Below are 18,584 nucleotides of genomic sequence, written 5' to 3' on the forward strand. Positions count from 1 at the left end.
TACTAGAATATGTTCTTGAAAAGGAAATATATGAAATAAAGTATTTGTTTATTAATAAATTAATTATTGATAACATTGTTAAGTCGAGGAAAATCATCGAGTAAACGAATATTATCACAGTTTTCAATGCTGATTCTTTAAACATATCATTTTTAAATGGTTACCAAATGGTAACCATTTAAAAATGATATGTTTAAAGAAAAAATGGTTATCATTTTTAAACTTTTTAGAGACAAAATTGATCATGACAAAAAATTTGTTTCACGTTTTCTTATTTTTTACTTATGTCTTTTTACATTTCGGTATAATAATATTTTTAATACAATTTTATTTTTAATATCTTATGAATTATTACTTCGTTATTTCGTTAATATATCGCCTGCTTTATTAATATTTAATATTTTACATTATTTATCATTTTAAACATTAATCGATGCAAAATAATCGAAGTTATATAACTATTTCCATTCTTTTATGTTAATTTGGGAAGATATTACACATATTTTTATTTATTTTGAATACTGATAAAAATCATTCATCTTGGAATAAGATGAATACTAAAAATAGATAATTATTAGAATATCTTGAGTACTGTTATTTTATTTGTTGTGTATTGTATTAGTGATGAATATGCATTGCTGTTTGGAATAATAATCTAATCTAATCTAATCTAATCTAATCTAATCTAATCATTCTTCATAGTTAATTACATATACCAGATGTATCTTAATCTAGCTCCTATGGAGATGCACTTTAAATTATCAGTCTTATTTTTTCATGTAAATATTAATAGGATTGTATTTGCATAAATACGATATTGAAAGTGCTTTTGATTAATATTTCTTCAATATTTATTTTAATATTACTCAAATTATATATTATTTAAAATACATTTCATTTACTATTCATTTATTTCTACTTTTCGGTCCAATAGCTTTGAAAAAGAAACTTGGTTGGTTTGGTTTACAGAAAACTGAAACTAAATTAAAACTAAAACAAAATATATTTCATATCAATGTGATTATTTCACATAGCAAGTACACATATTTGTTAGCGTGTTCTATAGATAAACTTAAGTTTTAGTTAGGATCTCATTGTTAAAATATAAACAAATTTTATTTAGCCTTATGTGGTTTATTTTTTAACTTGTTTAAATATGTTTATTTTTCATTCATACATATTTTAAAACAGTATTTAATAGTACTTAATATTTAGAAGGGAAAATAAAAAAAGTAATCATAAATTAATTATTAATATAATATCAATGACTATATTGTATTTCCCATTTATTATTACGTAATAAAAAAATAATATATATGCTCACATAAAATATGATAGTACTATGTAAGATCAATTGAAAGTTGTTCATCTATGTTGGAAGCGGTGATAAAATTTTGGCCACATTTTTAAATTAGTTCTAAAACGCATTCTAAAATTATGTACGAATTTCATTTATGTTCAATTGTCTTGCTTGTAAGTTCGTTAATTTTATTTAAAGCAATGATTAATAGCAATGAAAAATTTTCAAAAATTTTCTGGTGTATCCTGATTTGTATATATCCGTTGGAATTCAACGTAATGAAATGTTCCCTTCTTTCATTGCTCTTGGTAAATTTTTATTTATTTTACTGCGAATAAAATCCTATTGGTTTTACTTTATTTGTTCTCGCGATATTTGATCCAATATGAGATTAAAAAATTGAGGAAAAATATTGTCAATTTAAAAAATATTTTTTCTTATACGTTCCTGTTGCAAAATTTGCAGATGTACATTTATAAATACAAAGTAAATCCATATTCTCGTGCGTTTATTTTCCTGCGTTTATAAAAAAAACACGTAATTCGCACAAATCACTTTATGACTTTATGATTCAAAAAATTTTCTCACTTTTACAAACAAAAGAGATTTCTAACGTTTTAAGAAGACGTTCAACATACTATTAAAACGATAAATTGCAAGAATTTTTTTCAAAATCGAGATATGTACCTTTTATCATTAGAAAAATGTAATTGGTTCCAAACTGACCGAATGTGAGTTAATAACAAATTATAATCAATATGAGAGAGAATTAATAACGAATACTAAAGATAATATGTACAAAAAATAATATTCTAGATTAAAATTTAACATTGTCTTTTTTGAAATTTTTGTAGCCATATGAAGGTACATATTATTAAATGATATAAAATTTAGTATACTTCGATCCAATTAATTAGTATGTAAATGCTATAATAAATACAATGGTATGTCCATACTTTTTTTAGCCATTACATATGCGTTAATCACGTACGCTTTGGGTACTCAAAAGGGCAATAGTAGTATAATTGCATACAATGTGTTTTTACAATATCTTGACTTGAACTTTTGATTTTAGTTTTACATATATTTATTATTTCTCTGATCGTTATTAAGTTTGCAAATTTTGATAGTGGAATTGTGCTCGTACAAGATTTTAAGAACTACATACATTATATTAAATTTAATCGTATGGCAACCCACTGTAATTCTCCTTAAAAGGCAACATAAAATATTTATTTATACTTAATACAACTTGATACAATATGATAGCAGATTTTTTAGCTTCGCAAATTCTTCGATCAATTCATCAGTGACATTTATTACGAACGAAGAACATATAAATTATATCATTGGATTAAATGGAATTGTACTTGAACTTGTAGTTTGATCATTTAGTTCTCTTTCTTAGTCATCAATATCTTTTCTGCGATCCATCCTATTACTATGTATTGCTATCTACAAGTTCTATACACTTTTACTTACATACATGTAATTGCATGTGTATGTAGTGAGCGCGTGTATCTAATGCGTGCATGCATGATATATAATATACGTACGTATATGTAAAGACTATTACGATTTTATACAACACGCTGTGTTTTAGCTTACATAACACATATTACTTTTGCTATCACCTTTTATTTCTCATATATTTTTTATACATTTTTCTTTTTGACAATAATGTTGATGACTGTAGACTCATCAAGTCTGCCTGGCATTAAACCAAAAATATCATTATGTCTCAGGGCGAACCAACAATTGTCGACTTTTTGGCGAGATCAGAGGTATCCTGCAGGCACAATTGTGCTAATTGAATTACACTGTAATTTAATTGCGTAATTTAATCACATTGTACTTCAATTACATAATAATTCAATTACGTTGTAATCCCTATTGCTAATTACTGTAATAATGAGTGTAATTGAAGTATGATGTAATTCAAATACAATGTAACTGAATTACAGCTGAAAACTTTAAAAAGGTGAAATAAATGTTTATGCTTATGAATAATACCATATTCATCACGGATAATAATGTTTTTCTGTTTGAAATCCTTACGTGGCTTCTTCCTTCCTCTTATTATCTTTTAAGTTTGATTAGCTCTTAACTCATAATTTTGATTCAATTACATTGTACTTCGTAATTGTATTTCAATTACAATTAAGAGTTGCATAAATTGGTAATTTGATTGTAAATCTGCACAATTCTGCTCACAGCTCTTTACTCGCTTCGTTTGGTTGCGTATTGAACGACTTTGTCGAAAGCGTAACTGCTCTCTCTGCCTCACTTGCTTGCCTCGCATACTATATCTACGTGACAGCACGAGGAAACTCGAGCGTGGTGAAACAGTCTCGCGGGTCTGCCTCGCATTGTCTGTGCATAGCTTTAGACTTTAGACTATGAGTGATGCCATGTCCATGAAATCAGTGGCTACCGATAATATTAATGATTAATTATGATTAGATTGCGGATTCTTATGTAAATTCATATTTTTAGGAATATAATCAAAAAGGTAGAATCTCAATAGAGATTTTTGATATTTCTTCATATCATGCGGAAGAATTCATTACGTTTAAATTAAATTTGTAAAATTTTTTATTTTTTAATGATATACATATCTTATTTGGCCAGGTGTTATTTTGAAATAGTTATGTATTAGTCTATAAGCAAATGATATTTCTTTGAACTATTTTATTATATAATTTTAATATTTTTTATCAAAATTAATGAAATAATTTTCTATTTTGTCTGATATTCCGTATTTGAATAAATGTTCCCTGAAGTAATATTCTGACTCTATTATAGTAATATTGTCAGAAATACTGATTTCTTTATAATCTGAGATATGCATTATTCAAGGATAATTGAAATTAAAATAGGAGCAAATGATTTAAAATTCAAATAATTTATTAATCTTATTTGGGAGGTAATAATAAAATAATTATCTTAATTAAAATTGTACTGTATTGTATTCGTTTATTATATTGAGGCTTATGCCCACTAAAGTACCCTTTTTTTTGTATGTGCTCGTCTCTTACATTTTGTCTCTATTTCCTAGAACTAAATCTGACATCCCTATTTATCTAACTATAATATTTATAATAACTATAATATTATTTTCTATGTACATGTCAATCTTTGGTGTTTCGTTCCTGTTTGTTCTTCTTTGATTTCTCTATTCATTCATGCATAAAGTCTAAAGTATAATTGTTTTTCGTTTGTTATTGCTACTATTTCTGTCCATTCCTTATTTCTTAGTATCTTAATTCAAATAAAAAATTATTTGAAAATGGTTTAATTGATCTTAACACAAAATAAACTTGCTTTCCTTGTGCTGTTTCTAAAATAAAAGTAAGGAAGTATTTAAACTAATTCAAATTATTATTTTTTTATCTTTATTTGAAATAACGTTTGCCCAAGCCTGAGTACTAGGTAAGTACAGTATATACGATGTCTACACAATTTTATTTTTCAAATTTACATCTGATAATCGTTTATCAAATTCGCCAGACAGACAAATGAACAACTTCATACATAAAAATACATTATTAGTAAATTTACTTAATATATATGCGTATTATGAATGAACATTTTTTTAATTCTTGTATTGTCTACGATAACCTTATCATTGACACAAGCAGGTGAAGTTTTTAATGAACATATATATTTTGATTAATAACTAAAGATTATCATTCGTAATATTTCTTTCGATAAAATTTCTATTGTTCATTATTACATTTTCAATTTACATATATGGCAAGATTTGATTAAATACACATCTTTTGTTCAAGTATTAAATATATGTATACACCATTTTAACCAGTAAAAGTTGGCAATTTTTTACTATTGATAGTAATTGATAAACTATTCCCTTTCTTTTTTATTTCAGATTTTAGGTCACATGCGCCTCTAAAACATATAAACAACCACTATGTACTAGCGAATTATGAGCTTATTACTTCTGATGGTTTGAGATAGCTTTAGTCAATCTTTAATGCAATTGCTGGTTACATTGATGAGTTGTTGTTATTATTGATTTGATTCATTGTTCTCCTTCTGATGCGATTTTTAAATACAATATAATTGTTATCATTATTATTTGTATTTATTGTAGTGAGGCTTAAAGCCTACAATCTTTGCTACAATTTTGGTTGCTTTTTAACTTATTGCAAATATTATAACTTTATGTAATTTCATGTAATTTTTTTTTATAAATAGTGATATACGTATTGCTATCTAATAAAACACATATGAATATTAAAGAATGTAAATTCAGTGGTTTTAAAGAAATTGTATGAACAATTATAAGGGAGCATTAAATGCATGCCGTGTGCTTAAAATGTTCATCAGATGTCATTTAAAGTCAAAGATACAAATTTCATCAATCCACAAAGTCCAGGAGTTTGAATCAATACGCATAATATTCGGAAACGTACACGTTTATTTATTATATATAGCAGCATCTGCAAAATTTAGTAAAATTAAAGGAAATTCTATAAAATAATTCAAAATATTTTCCTTTTATTATATATTAAAACTTTGTGGTGCTTATAATTCGCTACAGTCATGCTTCGACATTTTAAAGATCTTCTCATACTTGTTTTTTCCATCGCAGTTTTTCCGCGTTGCACAATATGACAGGCATGTGAGCGTGTACATCGCCATGTATGTAAGTGTGAGTGAATGAGCGAGTATACGTACGTATATATATATGTGAAAAAGAGATAAACTAGATTTGTTTCTCAAATGAAATTTAATATCAAACGATTTACTTTACGAGAGAGTAATGTAACCCGTAAGCACATAGATTATTATATTTCTGTAACATATATACATATTGTAAATACCCAATCTATTTCTGTTTTTATGTTCAAATTAAACAGATCTATTGGATGAGTTTTTACTCTTTTTTCTCTTTTGTTTAATTTTGAATATTTTGCAATAAGATTTTGTTTTATGATACATTGCAAGAATTGTTTAAATTTATTCACGAAATAAATTTGAATAATGAATTACATAGATAATACTTAATAAACTAGAATAATGATAATACTGACACATCTAATTTAATGCTAACTTTTCCTAGAAAATTATGGAACTTTTTATTCGTTTTAGAAAATTTTTTAGGTTTATACACAAAATAAATATATGTACATATGCAAGAGTGACCATTTATTCGGACATTATAATTACTACTTATATATTAGTGTACTACATGACTAGTATACTACTTGTAGCTATAATTATTTATTGAGCTGGATGGTTTACTAATAACGATTGCGGCTGATTTCCGAGAACTTGAGATCTAAACATTAAAATGAGTCCTCCATTCACGAGTGGATTGTTGTAGAGTTTACTGCATTATGAGTCTGGATTAACTAATTGACATTGCATTATATAATTATTTAAATTATGAATACTTATAAATTATACTCCCATAGATAAATAACGAAATGCCATTTTTTTATATAATCTTTATCAAATTTGATTATTTCTTTATTGTTATAATTACTTCATTATTGCAATATTATTACTACAATTACCTTATTATTACAATAATCTTTTGTAATCTTAAATGATCAAGACCAAGAATAATTTTTGTCTTATAACAAAAGAGGAACAAAGATCTTTCAGAAGATTACTAATTTCAGATTTAATAGAAAAGTAAGGATTTCTCTAGGGCGAAGTTTAGAAACTGCAAAGGATTTAGAGAAAATGGAACTTGCGAGAAATAATGCGACATTTAGGGAGAGATCAATACTTTATTCATTTATATTTCTATGTTATCGTACTTGAATCAGTATCACAGTTATCTTGTCTGTGGTCACTGTACTTTAACGTTTTATCTTGACTTATTATCACGTTTCGTTTCGACTAATAATGTGACTCGTGTATCTTTATTTACTCAGAAAATCTAGGGTCAATGTCTATACGAAATATCAATGATAACCCGCAAATAATATATGTATAGTAAATTCTAGAAGAAATCGTGATATTTGTATAGTCAAGTGGAAGTTATGAATGCTTCCGTAGTAAGAATACTATTTGATCAAGTATTATCAAATAGCATAAAATAGGTTTATTCTAAATCACAAATAATATATGATAGTATATATATATATAATAAATATATATATATTATGTATGTATTATATTATAGTATCATAATATATATATAGGTCGCGAATTATTATGCATTTATAGGAAATTAAAAAGTGCAAAACTATATATTGGATTGGCAACTAAGCGATTGCAGATTTTGTCATTACCACCTAATGACAAAATCCGCAACAATAGTTGCCAACCCAATAAAATGCACATAATATAAAAAAATATGTAAAATATCCAAAGTATAATGCTTTCTATAATATCTGGGAGGTAAAATAACTTTCTACTAAGATTCTACTTTCTTAATTATATTCGCAAATAATAATAACTAGATTCGTACTAAATAGTCAGATAAGAGTTAAACAATAAGAGTTAAATAAGTATAGTTAGATAGATAGGCAATAGCCGAGTTAATACTACAGTTAAATAGTCTGGTAAGAAGAATGTGCACATATATGTATCTGAAGGATGCATACGTATGAACTTAATATCATTATTATACTATTGTATGATCTTAATACACTCTAACTCTGGGTTTCAGATATACTTCATGTTTGAAATATATTATAATATATTTGATTAATTATCGTTACAGTTGTTTTCTAAGTATTTTACGGAAGGTACATAAGCATATTTTGTCTTACTTTATTTTCATCTAATACCATCTAGATCTGAAACTAAAAATAATATTACAGTGGAAGCCAAGTAAATGTCTTTTAATAACCTCCATTCTTTGATAACTTTTAATTTATTATTTATGCCAAAAATGCTGTTCAAAAACAAATCAAGAATACAATTTCTATAAAATCCTTCGAATTTCTTCGGTTATATCGTTTAATGTTAATTTTAGGCGAAGTTTCTGTTCTTTTCATTCCTGTTTTGTATCCTCAGTATTTAGCTTTAAAATCTTATTCAATTTAAAGGAAAGTAATAAACTTGTAATAAATTTCAAGCTTAGCTAAGCACGTGTATTTTGTCGTTATTACTCCTCTGAAATATCGATTAACGGTGATGTCATACAAAAAGGCGTAATAAAGTAAATTTTGTAGTTGAATTCGAAATGTTGCTCTAAGTCCTAAGTAAATGTTCATAATCGCTAAATAATAAATATTTAAATAGTTATGTAATAATATCTAAAATTAGTTTATTCTAGCAACATTAATTAAAACTTTCTTTTGCAGACTAAAATAAACTGAGAAATGTATATAATTATATGTATGCCATATTTTAGTTTCCTTAGATAAGTATTTCGAAAATTATGGAAGATACTGAAATATGTTTTAGCCAAAAATTGTAAAAATCAAGGAGGGTAGATCATGGTGACATTTATTTGACCTTGAGATAACCTTGAAAAATTCTGCTAAAATAACAAACTGTTAACATAATCTTTCTCTCTTGATATCCTCTAACTTTTGTCTGAAGCATTTGCCTAAGTCTTAATGCAATATTCTAAATATTTGTTTGTGTATACATATACAAAATATAAATATTATTAATATTTTAAAAGTATTTTGGTCATTTTCTATTAAAGTAAAGATATTTTGCAACATATTCCTATTATATATAAATTTTCCTTCCTATTATATGATAATGATTTAAGTTATAATATGAGCCATTCAAAAACTAAATTAGTTAACTCCATATTTAAAAAGTATAGAAATGTGATAATGTTACAGTACTGTTCTTTAAATTTACCTTAGAATTTACTATTATTTATGTTATCTTGCCATGAATGAAATTGTAGAAGTAAATCATTTATTTCTTAAGATTGAATACTTGTGCAATAGAATTAAGAAATTAATAAAGAGTAGAGTTAATCGGTTTGGTTTCTGACAGGCTCATATATGAAATCACAATTCTGAGGAAATGTACATTTACCTTGTATTCAATCTTACATTTTGAGCATAATTATATAAATCAACTTCAAATAATTATATGAATTTAACAATAGATTATTATAACACCACTTAAAATGTAACAATTAAATACCATTATTTGTATTTTAATTTATAAGAAAAGATTAAAATATAAATAATATTAGCATATAAATAAAAATATATTTGATATAATTTTAATATAAAGAATAAATTTTGCAAATAAAATTGATAATAAATCGTATCCAGAATTAAATACAAAATATTATAAGTATTAATTTTATTTTACAGTGAAAGCAGCATGTTCCTATCAAAGCGTAGACTTATCCTTAAAACATGTGGCACAACTACCCCTCTTCAATGTTTGGAGCCCCTTTTGGAACTTGTAAAAGAGTATACTGGCTTTGAAGAAGTAGAGGTATGAAACTTCTTCAATATTTTTCATCATTAATTAATTTTGTTACTAACGCACAAATTAGAAAATTTTATAATTTCTTAAGTATAGCTTATTAATTAAACTTAAAATATATGTAAAACATTACTTTTATAAAAGAAAATGTAAAAAATTATCTATTTTACTGACATATATGCATTATACTGCAAGAGTAATGTATTATAAACTATTATAATTTTTGTTTATAATCATTACCATTTAAGACAAACTAATTGAAGTTGAAAGTACTTGGCTATACAACTTGACCTAGTGCATGGATAAATGATGTGTCTATATATAGGAAACCTCTAGTATACAGGATACATCTCTACCTCTTGGTTTATTGATCTCTCCTACTCACGATATAGCACATGACAATACATTTGTCCAAAATTATTCCTAATTTAATGCTTCTTGTCTTTATATCGTCTGTAAATATATATTCCAATTAGTTTTATTTTATTACTATGTATGATCAAGTTATTTATATTTAAAAAGAAAACAGAAAATATTGAAATATGGGTTATATAAAATTATAATTATTGTTTCAGAATGTATTTTACTCAAGAAAAAATTACAAGAAGCCAGAGTTACAAATATCCCCACATCAAGCATTTGAAGAAGAAGTTGCTTTGCTTGATACATTCTTCCCTGGTAAGAATACTTTTTATGTTTATGCATTTAAATTTTGTAATATTGTATAAAATGAATGTTATAATTATGACGAAGAAAAGGTTTCAAGGAAAATGTAATTTGCTATAATTTTTTTTCTAGCTGGGGAAGCTTATTGTTTAGGCTCTGTAGATTCAGATTGTTGGTATTTATACACTTTGAATAAAGAGAAGTCCGTAGATGAACCCATAGAACCAGATCAAACTTTAGAGATCCTAATGACTCATTTAGATCCAGAAGTAATGTCTCTTTTCACTAGAGATGTATGCTCCTCTGCAGACGAAGCAACTCAAAAGTCAGGAATTGACAAACTTATTCCAAACATGATTATAGACGATTTTTTGTTTGAACCTTGTGGATATTCAATGAATGGAGTATCTAGAAATGTAAGTATACTTGCTGGAAAGTAAAAAATTGACATTATATAAAGAATACATATAGAAGTAATTATATGTATTTTACAGGGAAATTACATGACTATTCATATTACACCAGAGTCAGAGTTTTCATATGTCTCATTTGAGAGTAACATCCCAGAAGCATCATATGAGGAAATAATACGACGTGTTCTAAATACTTTCAAACCAAAAAAATTTGTTGTGACCATCTTTGCTAACAAAGAATCAATCGCTGCTACTTGTCCACGTGATTTAGAGCAAACTGATTATCTGAAAGGTTCTGGTGATTGGCTACGTACAGATGTGCAATATTGCCGCTTCAAGAATTATGATTTGACCTGTGCATTCTATTCAAGATTCCCAAGCTGAGGGTTCATGGACGCTTCATTTGGACCTATCCAACTAGGAACTAATGAAGCGCTTATTAATAATTCTATCCGTTCTCAAACTTCCTTTTCTTTTTCCAATTCCATAAATGAGGCAAACAAACATAATCAGTCTATAAAACATATATTAAAATCTGAAAATATTTACAAAGAACATGATCTTGTATCTACTCAATATATAAAACATAATAATGAAACAAATCTTAACGAGTGCACTATACAAAATTCTATAATTACCCAAGAAAAAATTATTACAACACCCACAAGTCCAGCAGTTACATCCACTCTTCAGTCCATCAATCCCGATGTATCTATAAAAGATAAGCATTTAAATACAAACAGTAACGATTGTCACCCTCTGCAAAATCACATGGATATTAATAGAGGTACTAATTCCAACTCTGTGCGATCAGTATCGTCACCACAATTAACAATTAAACCCCTTACACGATCAAAAGTCTATAGAAAAACGTCTTTAAAATCAATGAATTTATCAAATTCTATGTTAGATCATAGTGTATTTAATCATCGTAAAAGTAATTTGACATCAGAAGGTCGTGTAATCAATATTTCTAATCGTTCCATCACCTCCACAGATGAAAAGGTACCTTTTTCGTGTGTTTCGGAATTGACTCAAGGAAATGACTCGAGTGATACAAAAAATAAATGGAATATGGGGGAGGTACATATTACTTGTAATCCACTTTCAACACCGTATCCGTATTCCACGCCACACCATAACATTATGAGCGAAACTGTAACAGAACCGCTAGATGATGAACCAAAAGGTCGAAGCTGCGGAAATTTTTTACCAATCTTATCGTTGATTCCACAAACAGTCATCAGCTTTCAATATTTAAGCCCGAAAATGAAATTTTCGTGGTGGAGAAATAAGATCTCGTGAAGGTACGCTTAAATGGACTATTTAGCGCAATTGTTGCTAATGGTTTCGTAGCGCAATTGTTGCTAGTGGTCCTGTAGCACAATAAAATGCTATTTGGTCAAGTTCTATGAAAACCTCTTACCTCGTAGTGAGTTCCCAATCTTCATCAATTAGAGGTATCCTGTCATCGTTACACTTATATGTCAGTCAGCCTATACCTCTTTGTTACTATAAATAGGATCATACTGAAAGAACGCATGCAGGTAGATTTTAAAAGCATAGGTAATTCCTTCACTCTATGGAAACGTTTTGCACAATGTACAACGACTTCGAATCCTTTAAAAATATTGTCTATATTGTACATTACGCTTCTATTGGATCCTCTAGTCCATGAAGTTTTTCCTACAGTTTATTAATTTATAGTAGAATAAAACAGATATCCTTGCTCCATGTGGAAGATTCTCTTATAACTTCCTCTACTTATATCTCAATATTAGTTATAGAAATTCATTTTAGAAAAAATCAATATGGATTATGCAACAGTATAGATTTAATTTCAAATGAGATACATCAGTAATATTACAATTTCCTTAAATTTATTCCTATCATAAATGATTTTTGGTTGAGAAAGAAAAATATCTATTTAAGGAAAAAGTTTAAGAATATTTTTTTTGTAAAAAAATATTTAAATCTTAAAAATATCTTATAAAATCTTAAAAAAAAATATTTATGTAAGAAAATATTTCTTTTCTATAAATATAAATATTAAATAAACAGCTTCTTTCTTAACTTAATGGATTATTTCTAAAATAAAATATATTGATCCATACGAACTTTTAAAAGTATTAGACTTTTAAATGTCGTATTTCATCAAAGTATAATTAAAATATTCCATGTGAATAACTACTATATGTGATATTATTAAAAATATGGAAAATAATACACCAGTTGGTGCTGTACAATGTTAAAAATCTAGATTAATTCAATTTCCTTACTAAATTTAGTTTCATTTTATGAAGTGGAAGGAGCATTAAGGTAGTTAAAGCACTATAATTAATTAAATCATTCCTATATGCGTGTGTGTATAATATGTGCGAGCGATGTATGTATATATGATAAGTCATATTTCTTCTAAAATTTTTATTCCTCTATGAGAAATGTTTATATCTATAAAGAAACCATATTTCTAAAAAGATGATTAAAATTTAACTTTTATTAAACTCATTTTATTGGATATTCAGAATTTTATTAAAAGGATTCATATTTTGTTATTTTTTTCTGCTACTTGTTTCTCATCTTAATACTTTTTACGTAAAATCAATCGTAAAAATTCATTTATAATCTTATATCTGGTTCATTTTACAATAATGTTAGTTATTTTTTGTTTGCCAGCTAATAAATAGGTTTTATAAATATTTATATTCTGTTAAATTTTATGACATTTCCACAAATTGTTTTAAAATTAAAATAGTAAATAATTTTATAATTGTCTTATGTACATAGTAAAGAGTAAACAAATTTTGGTTTTCAAAGAAGAGAGAGAAAGACAGAGTAAGAGAAGAGAGAGCGAAAGAGAGAGAGACAATAAGAATTATGTCTAAAAATTTTGTTTGGTATACATATAAGATGATTTAACTCTATAAATGTACTAGCATTAATAACTTATATCGTTTAGAAACAAACGTAATAATAATCTTTAATCATTAATGAAAATATAAAATTTGTACTGTGATTGCTTCTTGTTTTATGAATAATGTCTCGTTTAAATTACATATAATTTGTAACAATTTATTTTATTTAATAACAGTGAGAAATCTGCACTTTTAACAATATTAACCATCTAATAATATAAGTAAATAAAACATAATGTGGTAGGTAATATACATTAGTCCTATTAAGTGCTTTCTAAAATGTATTATCTTTTGCTATAGATTATTGTTGCATGTATGATAAATTAATTTCTGTATTATATTCATAAAATAAAGATTATATTTAGTCAATTGACGCTGTATAGAATTTATTTCGTTTAATATTATTACAATGAATACGTAATTTAATTAATTATTACAAATTTTAACTGAAAATTTAATAATACTAACAATATTATTGTTTCAAAAAATTAATCATAATTGTAGATATAGTATTTAATATCAATGTTCTATAATAACACATTTATTTGTAAATTCATTAAATTATGCTGTCAACATTAGGATGTTCTTGTTTAGTAAAATGAATTCCACTGAACATTGCATTGAATCTTGATCGTAATCCATGTTGTATATTCTTATATGTTGCTTCTTGATGATCCTTTTGTACCTCTTGTACTTCCATATCAAATTTATTTTGAATTTTGCTTAATGCTAATAAAGAACAAATATGTGTATTTAAACTAACTGAAATAATAAAGTAAATCAATGAAAACATTATTAAGCGTTTTCTGTTACAACCTTGCTTTGGACTCCTTTACCTTTCTTCAAGTCCATATCATCCATTTCTGTATTACTGATTTTAGATAGTTCTTGTCTAAAACTCTCTGTTATTTTTTTTCGAATATAATCAGCTTCTATTTCTTGTTTAGTTCGTGGCACTCTGAATCGGATACAACAACAAAGTCCAATCAATACACTAAGTAAAATAGAAAGTATTATGCCAGCAAGTTGCCAAACTCGAAATCCTGAAAATGCTTCATCTTCCAACCATTTTTCAACTCTGCCTTCAACACAGTCTCCAGGTCGTACTGCTATTTCATGAGGTGAACATGGTGGAAAGGATGAAGATAAAATTGATGCAATAGTTGGTTCATCCAATTCCTTCATAGTTAATTACTGAAAAGATTCAGTCACTTAAATTTTAAGAAGTAAGACATATTTAAATGGAGAATAAATATCATTGTTAAGTCATTATTATGAATATTTCATTTCATTTCTTTATAGTATTAATCACATAATTATATATCATGTATAATTATAAATGTAAACTTTAATTAAACGAATTTTTACATTAAAAAAGTAATGCAAAATAATATAAAGTTTGTTTCTAAACGTTATCAACAAAGTATTTCATTTAAAATTTTATATTAATATCACATTATAGTATATATTCATACATTTTAACTATAATAAAAATGGTTATAATAATCTATGGTACTTACATATTTAAAAAAATGTAATATAATCTGCATTAACATAAAAAATTTTTAATTCGTTTTCACTTAATCATAGGAATAATTAATACAATGAAAAGTTTTAAACAGAAAGGTAGAACAGTATGGAATACTGTGTGAAAGAATGCGTATAACTGAAATTTTAAGAGGCACATGCTGTAGCTTTTATGTCAGTGTTAAATAAAGAGGTGTGGTTATTAATGAACACCCGTATTTGGCACTCCCTAGTTTTCACCTTAATCATGTCTTCCAGCCCTTACATCCATTTGCTAATTACAAATCAATAGTACTAATTTTTATAGTCACTAGATCAATATTTCCGATTAATACAAACAAAGGTTTGGTAATTACATCACTTATAGAATTAATACTTTTATTATCTTACAATTATACGTTAATAAGAGACAATAAAATATAGCTAATAAAAATAATTTATCAAAAAAGACAGTGCTATGTTATTAAACATACAAATGATACATTGATATATTTCTTTATAAAATCCACGCGTTCCTTGTTATTTCAAACATTTTCGTTGTACGTGGAATTTATAGAAAATGACAATTTTCGTGAAATTAATAAACACAAAATATGTTTAAAAAAAATAGAACATGCGATTATGCATCTTTGATCATAAAGCTTAATAGCATTAAGATCATATTTTACATGTAAAAGTAGTAAAACACAGGATATTTTTTAACTTTATTCATAAACAGACTATGTATTCCCTGATTTTTTCGAAGACTTTATGCACTCTTGTAATATTACTTTAAGAATTTCAATATAAAATGGCTTTTTAATCATGCGTTTCGTTGCTGTACACACATTTTAAGTATGTTTACAGCAATATAGATTTTTCTAAAGATCATTGTACTGTTCAGAGACAATGAGTGGTAAGACTCAAAGACTGACAGCTTTTAACTCATTAATCTGATGAATTAGAATCTTTCATTACAAACAATATTTCTTGCCAGAAGATCAAAAAATTTCTAGCAAATCTATGAGATAAATGAGAGCTTTGTCATTTATCCTTTATTAAAACAATATAAGGAATATAATCTTATGTTTACACTCATTCCTTCCTGATAAACGTTCTACCTCTGTAAAACATAAAACATTTTTATATTTATTATCCTAATATAATGTATTAAGCAGCATATATTTTTTAAAGAACTTACGTAATGGTTTTCTTCTCAGTGTTTTTCGATTGAGATCTTGCTCTATTTAGTATCTTTAGGAAGTCTGTTGTTTTGGTGCGCATCCTTGAGTGAATATAAACTTTACTATATTTAATATGATAATGTAAGTAATTTCTAAACATGTGTATTAAATCAATAGTATTATCACGAGCTTCTCTGTTTGTATGCCTTGGAAATAATACTGCAAAAAGAAACATATAACAAATGAGATAGATAAATATATAACTTTTAATATTCTTTGCATGTTTTTTATGTTCTTTTAAAATTTAGGCATAATTAGATTTATATTTACCGAATGTGATGTATCCAATGCAGTCTCCAACAGCTGCCTCAGAATCTTGTAATTCTAATGGTGGTTCACGGTGATTAAATAGAACCTGTGGAGCTGTATGACTTGCACGTCTTCCTTCTTTCAATTCTTGTAAAAATAACTTTCCAATAACCATATCATCTTCATCTTTAAATATTGTGCTAAATACCACTGTTACTCTATCACTTTTGGCTTCAACATACCTTTATGTGAAATATGTATAAATTAAATATAGCTTACTTTCATTATCGTTGCAAAGTGAAAGTATATTCTTACATTGTTTCTTCGTCTCTATATTGAATTACTGCCCTTTTTTGCAACTGGGTACCTGGTGAATCATAATACTCTTCTTGAAAATCAAAATACTTCTCAAAAACACTGGCAAAACAGTGTCTCTTTAAGAGTGCAACTTTTTTAACTAATGATTCCCAATCTTCGGGCAAATTTTCCAAGTCTATTAATACAGAAACATTGTAACCTAGTAATGGAAATACCAATATTTTATTTAATAATTTTTGAATAACAATTTTAAGTACTTCAAATATAATTTAATTTGTTTACCATTTTCTGGAGCTATAAGGTAAGATCCGTATTCACGTATAAGTAATTCATCAGCTCCATGTTCTTGTAATTGTTTATAAAATTTAAGTAAAATACTTATCTGTAACAAAATGAAGAATGTTAACAAAAAAGAAATCAAACACATAAAAACATCAAAATATAAAGTAAAAAATAAAATAAAGCACATTATATAAATCTAAATTTGATTATGATAATATTGAAAATGATATAAATAAATAATAATAATAAATAAATACTATAGTTATAATTAAATATAAAAAGTAATACATCAATTTGATAATATTGTTACTATAAAGAGATGATTATATGAAAACTTATCATGCAATGAAAAGTACAGATATGATAAAGCTTTTTTTAAAACTTACTCTAATTTTTGACTTGTCACCACTTAAGTTAGAAATATGAAATAAAACTCCATCAAAATCTGCTATAACAACATCTGTGGATTCTGGTTTATGACTACAAAGAAAATATATCTTAATTGTATTAAATACAAAATTACAAATTGATAACAGGAAAAATTAATTACTTAATAACGTTATAAAATTATTTTATATATATTTTGGCTATATGTTATTTGTATGCATTATTTACATAGCCTCGTATGCAATTTTTAATATTAAAATAATCAGATATATATATGTAAAAATGTTTAAGCAGAAAATCAAATGTTATGAACATCGCATTTTATATAAACACTTGTTTGACATAATGCAGAAATCTTGGATTTAAAACTGTTTGTTTTAATTTAGAAGGAAATTTGTAATACATATATTAAATATTCTACTACAATAAACGTCACTAATATTTGAAACGGACACCGCCCTAACTTGTAATCCCTAACTTTATCTTAAAAATGTGCAAAATATCTTGACCTTAAAAAAGGAAGCACTTTACTTACCCCGACAGAGTATTTTTTATTTTGTTACTTAACGTTTCTTCTAGTATCCTATTGTGTATCTCTAACAAAATCATTATTATATCTTATATTAATTAGTTTTAATATTATAACACAGTAATTATTAATTATCTACTGAGGAATTTAACCATGTACACGATTCTGACTAATTTCTAATCTTTTCTCTTGAACCAAGTGATCGCAGGTTTAACATAGCCAGGTCACCCAACCATACGTTATATTGTACCACTACTAATAACAATTGATTTATTGGACAACATGCATTATATGTTATTTTCTTGTTAAATATGTTAAAATTTCCATATTTCAATCACTTTTATTTTGTATAAACATGTATAACTACAAACAAACATTTTTATC

At 26.1% G+C, this 18,584-nt stretch overlaps 4 protein-coding genes across 6 annotated transcripts in view; 2 read left to right on the forward strand and 2 right to left on the reverse strand.

Annotated features, from left to right (window-relative positions):
* Nucleotides 1-11,372, forward strand: part of SamDC (S-adenosylmethionine decarboxylase) — a 28,000-nt gene extending 16,628 nt beyond the window's left edge. Inside the window, exons 3-6 of the mRNA XM_069111217.1 lie at nt 9,574-9,700; nt 10,267-10,369; nt 10,490-10,773; nt 10,852-11,372. Coding sequence (XP_068967318.1) covers nt 9,574-9,700; nt 10,267-10,369; nt 10,490-10,773; nt 10,852-11,154 — 817 coding nt within the window. The 3' untranslated portion in view covers nt 11,155-11,372. The remainder of the gene's footprint in view (nt 1-9,573; nt 9,701-10,266; nt 10,370-10,489; nt 10,774-10,851) is intronic.
* Nucleotides 11,161-14,056, forward strand: LOC138178893 (dual specificity protein kinase splA). The gene has a single exon (XM_069111219.1). It carries the CDS (start codon nt 11,161-11,163, stop codon nt 12,073-12,075), a length of 915 nt encoding a protein of 304 aa, XP_068967320.1. The 3' UTR covers nt 12,076-14,056.
* A 6-nt stretch (nt 14,057-14,062) lies between these two features.
* Nucleotides 14,063-15,453, reverse strand: LOC138178896 (transmembrane inner ear expressed protein). 3 transcript variants are annotated; one of them, XM_069111226.1, is made up of 3 exons: nt 15,206-15,453; nt 14,522-14,879; nt 14,063-14,447 (listed from the first exon to the last, which is right to left on the reverse strand). In XM_069111226.1, exons 2-3 carry the CDS (start codon nt 14,868-14,870, stop codon nt 14,242-14,244), a joined length of 555 nt encoding a protein of 184 aa, XP_068967327.1. In that variant the 5' UTR covers nt 14,871-14,879; nt 15,206-15,453; the 3' UTR covers nt 14,063-14,241. The 3 variants fall into 3 exon arrangements, with proteins under 3 accessions (XP_068967327.1, XP_068967328.1, XP_068967325.1); XM_069111227.1 differs by having other exon boundaries at nt 14,063-14,414; nt 14,522-15,432; XM_069111224.1 differs by having other exon boundaries at nt 14,522-15,432.
* Nucleotides 15,454-15,904: 451 nt separating this feature from the next.
* Nucleotides 15,905-18,532, reverse strand: Arpc2 (Actin-related protein 2/3 complex, subunit 2). The gene is made up of 7 exons (XM_069111218.1): nt 18,207-18,532; nt 17,671-17,764; nt 17,285-17,384; nt 17,000-17,201; nt 16,706-16,926; nt 16,393-16,594; nt 15,905-16,314 (listed from the first exon to the last, which is right to left on the reverse strand). Exons 1-7 carry the CDS (start codon nt 18,278-18,280, stop codon nt 16,287-16,289), a joined length of 921 nt encoding a protein of 306 aa, XP_068967319.1. The 5' UTR covers nt 18,281-18,532; the 3' UTR covers nt 15,905-16,286.
* Nucleotides 18,533-18,584: the final 52 nt, after the last annotated feature.

Source organism: Bombus flavifrons, chromosome 4 (assembly GCF_040668555.2).
Source record: "Bombus flavifrons isolate JBK064 chromosome 4, iyBomFlav1_principal, whole genome shotgun sequence".
Taxonomy (NCBI): domain Eukaryota; kingdom Metazoa; phylum Arthropoda; class Insecta; order Hymenoptera; family Apidae; genus Bombus; species Bombus flavifrons.

What these genes read in the sequence shown, in the direction of transcription:
- LOC138178893 (XM_069111219.1), top strand. Translation starts at nt 11,161, where the DNA reads ATGGACGCTTCATTTGGACCTATCCAACTAGGAACTAATGAAGCGCTT.
- LOC138178896 (XM_069111226.1), bottom strand. Translation starts at nt 14,870, where the DNA reads ATGAAGGAATTGGATGAACCAACTATTGCATCAATTTTATCTTCATCC. An exon ending in TGATATGGACTTGAAGAAAG is followed by an intron (nt 14,448 to 14,521) that starts GTAAAGGAGTCC and finishes TTATTATTTCAG; the next exon opens with TTAGTTTAAATACACATATT.
- Arpc2 (XM_069111218.1), bottom strand. Translation starts at nt 18,280, where the DNA reads ATGATTTTGTTAGAGATACACAATAGGATACTAGAAGAAACGTTAAGT. An exon ending in ATAAAAAATACTCTGTCGGG is followed by an intron (nt 17,765 to 18,206) that starts GTAAGTAAAGTG and finishes TTTTCTTTGTAG; the next exon opens with TCATAAACCAGAATCCACAG. An exon ending in CATTGGATACATCACATTCG is followed by an intron (nt 16,595 to 16,705) that starts GTAAATATAAAT and finishes TTCTTTTTGCAG; the next exon opens with TATTATTTCCAAGGCATACA.